Source organism: Lactuca sativa, chromosome 4 (assembly GCF_002870075.4).
Source record: "Lactuca sativa cultivar Salinas chromosome 4, Lsat_Salinas_v11, whole genome shotgun sequence".
Taxonomy (NCBI): domain Eukaryota; kingdom Viridiplantae; phylum Streptophyta; class Magnoliopsida; order Asterales; family Asteraceae; genus Lactuca; species Lactuca sativa.
Window position 1 is genome coordinate 224,322,183 of NC_056626.2, and position 9,300 is coordinate 224,331,482.

The window sequence follows — 9,300 nt, forward strand, 5'->3', positions numbered from 1 at the left end:
TTTCCCGATTTCCGATTTATGACGACTGAATAGTGGAACAAATCAAATCAGTCCAGGCTTGGCCAAGCTCTTAGGGTTGTCATCACTAAATCATCGAAGGGCCCACATATATCGCTTTAATCCCACATTGGGTAAAAGTAATGGACAAACTTCGACTCAAATGCTTGCTTGTACTTACTCATCAAATCACACACAACAATATGTTTTATAACACCAAGTTACTGGTGTGTTTACATATGTCAATGTGCAACCGACTTGTAAACTACAACTCACATGTCTTGGTTTCAAGAATATAAGATATTATCATCTCACACTCACTCGTGATAAAATCCATGAAGTGATTCAGATGAGCGTGGGTTTAATCCAATACTCGAATCTTATTCCAGAAGTACTCATGTACACTGCAACAAACTTATGTTATGTCTAAAACACTTTAGACAATCTACAGACGGATTCATGACAGTCTTGCCTCAATACCTACTTCCAAAGTATGATCAACTGTGGATAGTTAGAATAACCTAGTTACTTGGGAAGTCAAAACATGCAAAGTGAAACACAAGAATAATCGAATCCAATATGGTATTCAAAACTTTTGAATATAAATAAAACACCTTTTATTTAATCACCATATTTATTACGCATTATTAATTGTATATTGTTTCGATTAATCAACTGAATACTTGAATTAAAACAATAGTTATCCCATGCTCCAAGCATGCATACTATGTTTACCTATGGTCCTTACTTTGTGAAATAAATAAATTGTATACATTTCCATTGAAACTCATTGATGAGAAAAATATTCTCTAAGATCCATAGATTCAATTAGATATCAATGAAACGAAAACGAGTAATAGAAAACGATACACACCAAGATGAATCGAACGAGTTTTGAATGATTAATATGATCCACCTCAGAAGAATTCAATGTGAATTTCTACTGTAGAGGTAGGCTAGGGTTACAGTATGAACTGAGACATGGATCATAATCATTCTCTCTGGTCATGTGTTGTTTCCCGATTTCCGATTTATGACGACTGAATAGTGGAACAAATCAAATCAGTCCAGGCTTGGCCAAGCTCTTAGGGTTGTCATCACTAAATCATCGAAGGGCCCACATATATCGCTTTAATCCCACATTGGGTAAAAGTAATGGACAAACTTCGACTCAAATGCTTGCTTGTACTTACTCATCAAATCACACACAACAATATGTTTTATAACACCAAGTTACTGGTGTGTTTACATATGTCAATGTGCAACCGACTTGTAAACTACAACTCACATGTCTTGGTTTCAAGAATATAAGATATTATCATCTCACACTCACTCGTGATAAAATCCATGAAGTGATTCAGATGAGCGTGGGTTTAATCCAATACTCGAATCTTATTCCAGAAGTACTCATGTACACTGCAACAAACTTATGTTATGTCTAAAACACTTTAGACAATCTACAGACGGATTCATGACAGTCTTGCCTCAATACCTACTTCCAAAGTATGATCAACTGTGGATAGTTAGAATAACCTAGTTACTTGGGAAGTCAAAACATGCAAAGTGAAACACAAGAATAATCGAATCCAATATGGTATTCAAAACTTTTGAATATAAATAAAACACCTTTTATTTAATCACCATATTTATTACGCATTATTAATTGTATATTGTTTCGATTAATCAACTGAATACTTGAATTAAAACAATAGTTATCCCATGCTCCAAGCATGCATACTATGTTTACCTATGGTCCTTACTTTGTGAAATAAATAAATTGTATACATTTCCATTGAAACTCATTGATGAGAAAAATATTCTCTAAGATCCATAGATTCAATTAGATATCAATGAAACGAAAACGAGTAATAGAAAACGATACACACCAAGATGAATCGAACGAGTTTTGAATGATTAATATGATCCACCTCAGAAGAATTCAATGTGAATTTCTACTGTAGAGGTAGGCTAGGGTTACAGTATGAACTGAGACATGGATCATAATCATTCTCTCTGGTCATGTGTTGTTTCCCGATTTCCGATTTATGACGACTGAATAGTGGAACAAATCAAATCAGTCCAGGCTTGGCCAAGCTCTTAGGGTTGTCATCACTAAATCATCGAAGGGCCCACATATATCGCTTTAATCCCACATTGGGTAAAAGTAATGGACAAACTTCGACTCAAATGCTTGCTTGTACTTACTCATCAAATCACACACAACAATATGTTTTATAACACCAAGTTACTGGTGTGTTTACATATGTCAATGTGCAACCGACTTGTAAACTACAACTCACATGTCTTGGTTTCAAGAATATAAGATATTATCATCTCACACTCACTCGTGATAAAATCCATGAAGTGATTCAGATGAGCGTGGGTTTAATCCAATACTCGAATCTTATTCCAGAAGTACTCATGTACACTGCAACAAACTTATGTTATGTCTAAAACACTTTAGACAATCTACAGACGGATTCATGACAGTCTTGCCTCAATACCTACTTCCAAAGTATGATCAACTGTGGATAGTTAGAATAACCTAGTTACTTGGGAAGTCAAAACATGCAAAGTGAAACACAAGAATAATCGAATCCAATATGGTATTCAAAACTTTTGAATATAAATAAAACACCTTTTATTTAATCACCATATTTATTACACATTATTAATTGTATATTGTTTCGATTAATCAACTGAATACTTGAATTAAAACAATAGTTATCCCATGCTCCAAGCATGCATACTATGTTTACCTATGGTCCTTACTTTGTGAAATAAATAAATTGTATACATTTCCATTGAAACTCATTGATGAGAAAAATATTCTCTAAGATCCATAGATTCAATCAGATATCAATGAAACGAAAACGAGTAATAGAAAACGATACACACCAAGATGAATCGAACGAGTTTTGAATGATTAATATGATCCACCTCAGAAGAATTCAATGAGAATTTCTACTGTAGAGGTAGGCTAGGGTTACAGTATGAACTGAGACATGGATCATAATCATTCTCTCTGGTCATGTGTTGTTTCCCGATTTCCGATTTATGACGACTGAATAGTGGAACAAATCAAATCAGTCCAGGCTTGGCCAAGCTCTTAGGGTTGTCATCACTAAATCATCGAAGGGCCCACATATATCGCTTTAATCCCACATTGGGTAAAAGTAATGGACAAACTTCGACTCAAATGCTTGCTTGTACTTACTCATCAAATCACACACAACAATATGTTTTATAACACCAAGTTACTGGTGTGTTTACATATGTCAATGTGCAACCGACTTGTAAACTACAACTCACATGTCTTGGTTTCAAGAATATAAGATATTATCATCTCACACTCACTCGTGATAAAATCCATGAAGTGATTCAGATGAGCGTGGGTTTAATCCAATACTCGAATCTTATTCCAGAAGTACTCATGTACACTGCAACAAACTTATGTTATGTCTAAAACACTTTAGACAATCTACAGACGGATTCATGACAGTCTTGCCTCAATACCTACTTCCAAAGTATGATCAACTGTGGATAGTTAGAATAACCTAGTTACTTGGGAAGTCAAAACATGCAAAGTGAAACACAAGAATAATCGAATCCAATATGGTATTCAAAACTTTTGAATATAAATAAAACACCTTTTATTTAATCACCATATTTATTACACATTATTAATTGTATATTGTTTCGATTAATCAACTGAATACTTGAATTAAAACAATAGTTATCCCATGCTCCAAGCATGCATACTATGTTTACCTATGGTCCTTACTTTGTGAAATAAATAAATTGTATACATTTCCATTGAAACTCATTGATGAGAAAAATATTCTCTAAGATCCATAGATTCAATCAGATATCAATGAAACGAAAACGAGTAATAGAAAACGATACACACCAAGATGAATCGAACGAGTTTTGAATGATTAATATGATCCACCTCAGAAGAATTCAATGAGAATTTCTACTGTAGAGGTAGGCTAGGGTTACAGTATGAACTGAGACATGGATCATAATCATTCTCTCTGGTCATGTGTTGTTTCCCGATTTCCGATTTATGACGACTGAATAGTGGAACAAATCAAATCAGTCCAGGCTTGGCCAAGCTCTTAGGGTTGTCATCACTAAATCATCGAAGGGCCCACATATATCGCTTTAATCCCACATTGGGTAAAAGTAATGGACAAACTTCGACTCAAATGCTTGCTTGTACTTACTCATCAAATCACACACAACAATATGTTTTATAACACCAAGTTACTGGTGTGTTTACATATGTCAATGTGCAACCGACTTGTAAACTACAACTCACATGTCTTGGTTTCAAGAATATAAGATATTATCATCTCACACTCACTCGTGATAAAATCCATGAAGTGATTCAGATGAGCGTGGGTTTAATCCAATACTCGAATCTTATTCCAGAAGTACTCATGTACACTGCAACAAACTTATGTTATGTCTAAAACACTTTAGACAATCTACAGACGGATTCATGACAGTCTTGCCTCAATACCTACTTCCAAAGTATGATCAACTGTGGATAGTTAGAATAACCTAGTTACTTGGGAAGTCAAAACATGCAAAGTGAAACACAAGAATAATCGAATCCAATATGGTATTCAAAACTTTTGAATATAAATAAAACACCTTTTATTTAATCACCATATTTATTACGCATTATTAATTGTATATTGTTTCGATTAATCAACTGAATACTTGAATTAAAACAATAGTTATCCCATGCTCCAAGCATGCATACTATGTTTACCTATGGTCCTTACTTTGTGAAATAAATAAATTGTATACATTTCCATTGAAACTCATTGATGAGAAAAATATTCTCTAAGATCCATAGATTCAATCAGATATCAATGAAACGAAAACGAGTAATAGAAAACGATACACACCAAGATGAATCGAACGAGTTTTGAATGATTAATATGATCCACCTCAGAAGAATTCAATGTGAATTTCTACTGTAGAGGTAGGCTAGGGTTACAGTATGAACTGAGACATGGATCATAATCATTCTCTCTGGTCATGTGTTGTTTCCCGATTTCCGATTTATGACGACTGAATAGTGGAACAAATCAAATCAGTCCAGGCTTGGCCAAGCTCTTAGGGTTGTCATCACTAAATCATCGAAGGGCCCACATATATCGCTTTAATCCCACATTGGGTAAAAGTAATGGACAAACTTCGACTCAAATGCTTGCTTGTACTTACTCATCAAATCACACACAACAATATGTTTTATAACACCAAGTTACTGGTGTGTTTACATATGTCAATGTGCAACCGACTTGTAAACTACAACTCACATGTCTTGGTTTCAAGAATATAAGATATTATCATCTCACACTCACTCATGATAAAATCCATGAAGTGATTCAGATGAGCGTAGGTTTAATCCAATACTCGAATCTTATTCCAGAAGTACTCATGTACACTGCAGCAAACTTGTGTTATGTCTAAAACACTTTAGACAATCTACAGATGGATTCATGACAGTCTTGCCTCAATACATACTTCCAAAGTATGATCAACTGTGGATAGTTAGAATAACCTAGTTACTCGGGAAGTCAAAACATGCAAAGTGAAACACAAGAATAATCGAATCCAATATGGTCTCAAAACTTTTGAATATAAATAAAACACCTTTTATTTAATCACCATATTTATTACACATTATTCATTGTATATTGTTTTGATTAATCAACTTAATACTTGAATTAAAACAATAGTTATCCCATGCTCCAAGCATGCAAACTATGTTTACCTATGGTCCTTACTTTGTGAAATAAATCAATTGTATACATTTCCATTGAAACTCATTGATGAGAAAAATATTCTCTAAGATCCATAGATTCAATCAGATATCAATGAAACGAAAATGAGTAATAGAAAACGATACACACCAAGATGAATTGAACGAGTTTTGAATGATTAATATGCTCCACCTCAGAAGAATTCAATGATAATTTCTACTGTAAAGGTAGGCTAGGGTTACAGTACACAATTAGTAAAATAATAAAGAAGAAGCGTCATTAATATCATGCATGCATGCACTATATATATACTAAACCCAAAAGCAAAACATGGCTGGACAGGCCCAGATCGAGTATACATGTGAACCGAAGATAGAAGCCCAAAGACGCAACCTATTAGACTCAACAATCTCCCCCTTTGCATCAATTGGGGCGAGAAATCAAGTTGGTTTAGCAAGAGTGTTTTTCTTCACCATCTTGAATAACATGGTTATGATGGCAAGAAGAGTTTGGCGAAACGAAATGTACAACCGAAGCATATCCGTAAAGTTCTTCTTGTCACCTTCACTATTCAGTTTGCACCTGTGTATGATATCAATAATATACTCCAAACATGTAGTGGAGAACAGGTGTTTATCGTCGAGAGCGAACACAAATCTTTGACCTTCGCCTCTAGTGAACATGACAATGTTATACTTCGAATTAATTTTGACCATCTGCATTCTGTTCGCATCACCAGTCTTCCCAATCGGTTTGACAATTGGCTTCTTCCTTAAAACACTTGCAATCTCTTGATCCATCTTTGCAACCTCCATGATGTAAGAGGCTAACATTCTCTTGATGTGAGTAATTATAGGCTCATACTATTTCTGCTCAGTCAGCAAAATGTTGTTGAGAATGACCCAATCAAGTGGATTCAAATTCGGTAGATCAGCTAATGAGATCATATGGACCGAACTGTCTGATCCTCGAGTCACTTTGAATTTGACATTTATAAAAGAACCCGCAGGAGTCGGTTTCAATACCTTAACTGATGTAATCTTTCGAGACACGTTAATTATTGAGGTTGAGAGAATTCAAGATAGTAGTTGATTAGTTCTCGATCAACCTTTGGATCAGGAAAAGGAACGTTGACAGTTGAATTGAAACAGTGAAATACAAAGGCCCTTCGGGTGATAGGCATGTAAAACTGAGAATCCCTTGTATTCTCACAGTCAAAAGAGACGACTGGTTCAAGCCAATGAGTTCTAGGGGACTCAATTGCTTCCTTGATCAATTTCTTCAATGACCATAGTGGAAAGAGAGCTTGTCTACAAACCAAAGTGTCATGAGCATCTTTCTCTCTTTTCTCCCTTTCTTCTTCAGTTTCCTTTTCTTCGGTACTTAGATCCACAATGCCCTTCCTTTTGTCCTTCACACTATAACCTGAAGCTTCATTACCCTTCGGTTTAGTGGTGACAATCAGAATTGTAGATGACTGTTTGGGAGGGTTTTGCAGATCTTATTCCCCTTGTTGTGGAGTAACAATTGGCTCCGTAACACCTTCAATTCGGCTCAAAATTTCGAGAGCAGGAAGTAACTTCTCAGTTAAGTGGTTTCAAACAGAGAAAGTTAGAATCAAATCATGGGCAATGACCAAATTGGAGAGAATAGCGAAGACATCAGAGAAACAACTCTTGATAACAGCTCGCTCCGACTTTAGAGAATCAATCTTCTTATTCGCCTGGGTTAGCTTAACGAACTAAACTTCAAGCAAATTAGTTTTGCGAGCAAGTTCATCCATAATATTGTTCTTCATGGCAAGGTCAGTTTGAAGCGTGTCATGGCGAGAGGTGATCGACGACAGAAGAGTGGCTTGATCGTCTTGAAGACTGGTTCTCACCGAATCAAATTTATCTTTCTCAACCTGAAGAGATGTTGACAGTGACTCAATGGCAGTGTTAACCTTGTTGGTGTTAGTCTTTGTAGCGTCTTTAAGATATTCCAGAAGAAGCTTGGCATCTGAAATGAACATGGCTACGTCTTCTGATGCTTTCTTACAAGACAAAGTGGAGGCATCCACAACCTTGGTTACCTTTTAGATAGACTCATCATGCTGTTTGAGAGTTGTTTCAATTAAGGCTTGAACAACAGTATCTGAGTAAGAGGATGTGGAGGAAGTGGATGATGAAGCGAGCAGCTTGTCAAGCTTTTCATTTAAATCTTTTAAGTGTCACTTTGTAAGGGGAGCATCATCATCATCATCATCATCACTTTGAACTCGATAAGGGCTATAGTAATAAGACTCGAATTCAAGTTCGTCTCCACCAAGAATAGGGAAAGAGTCTGTTAAAGGAGATAAGGAAATGGTTTTGGAAATAACAGGGGTTTCGGTTTCTGAGGTAGGTTCCCCCGTATCAAATACGTTGACATGAACCGTAGGTTCGGGTGTGTTGGTTGTTGTGGAAGTTGTTTGAGTGAAGATTGGTGGAGGGAGAGGTGCAGTAGAGGTTGGTTGAGAAGTAGTAGGTGGTGGAAGTGGTGCAATGGAAATAGGTACTGAAGTATGAAATGGAGAAGGAGGATGAGTTGGAATTGAGTCATTTAGTTGTACCTCGGGAGATGGAGAACGTGGAGGCGAATCTCCTCTCGGTGATCCTTTAAGATTAGCATCGTCACCTTTGGCGAAATTCTCATGATCGTGATCGGAAGGAACGTGATCCAAGTCACTAGGTGAAGCTTGCTTCGGTTTCCTTGCCATCTTCTTCACCTTTCACTTCTTTGGAGCAGAAGAAACCGCTTGTTCGACCTTACGCTTTTTGGGCGTAGAGGCTTTGGAGGATTGATCTTCTTTCTCATGCTTATTTTGATCAGGCTTCTTCCCATGTTTGGCTGGTTTATCAACGGTATCCAGTGCACTTTGCCTCTCAGGAGTTAATTGCCTCGGTCCTATGGGTGGGAGGGTCCTGTATTCAGCCATGACCTTGCTTTCGGCAGTGACGCACCTATATATCGATTCTGGAATGGAACCAACAAACGAGAATTTGGTTGGATCGGAGACTATGATCTTCGTTGTATGAAAATTTGCAATTAAAGATCTTAATGCGTCCGCCATGACTAGAACATTAAACTTCTCAATGACCCGATGAGTGACAAGGGTCCAAAACCTACCGCATGAGATTTCAGAGTGTCGAGAAGAGGAATTGAGGCTTTGTACTAGTTGGGACCACAAAATGGATCCATATTCCAAGTTGATGTCGTGATAAATACCATAGAGTAAGGTCATAAAGGCCTTGCTAGCACCATATGACCCAGCAACCCTTTCAGCAAATGCCTTGAAAAGAAGGGTAAACAATCTATTCCACTGTGATGGGAGGCAATATTTCTTGAACCTGGTCACTGTTGCAAGAGGATCAGTATACCCCTTATCGTAAAACATTATGAAAAGTTGAGTCGTAGAGATGGAGTCAGGATTAACCAAGGAATCATCAAAAGCCAACTTTAAGAGGGAGCAAAATCGAACTCTGGAGACGGAAGTTTT

At 36.7% G+C, this 9,300-nt stretch overlaps 1 protein-coding gene across 1 annotated transcript; it reads right to left on the reverse strand.

The window, feature by feature from the left end:
* Positions 1 to 7,992: 7,992 nt before the first annotated feature.
* On the reverse strand, positions 7,993 to 8,520 carry LOC111893623 (extensin-like). The gene has a single exon (XM_023889687.1). The coding sequence runs from the start codon at positions 8,518 to 8,520 to the stop codon at positions 7,993 to 7,995; it is 528 nt and encodes a 175-aa protein (XP_023745455.1).
* Between the last annotated feature and the right edge of the window lie 780 nt (positions 8,521 to 9,300).

What these genes read in the sequence shown, in the direction of transcription:
- LOC111893623 (XM_023889687.1), bottom strand. Translation starts at nt 8,520, where the DNA reads ATGGCAAGGAAACCGAAGCAAGCTTCACCTAGTGACTTGGATCACGTT.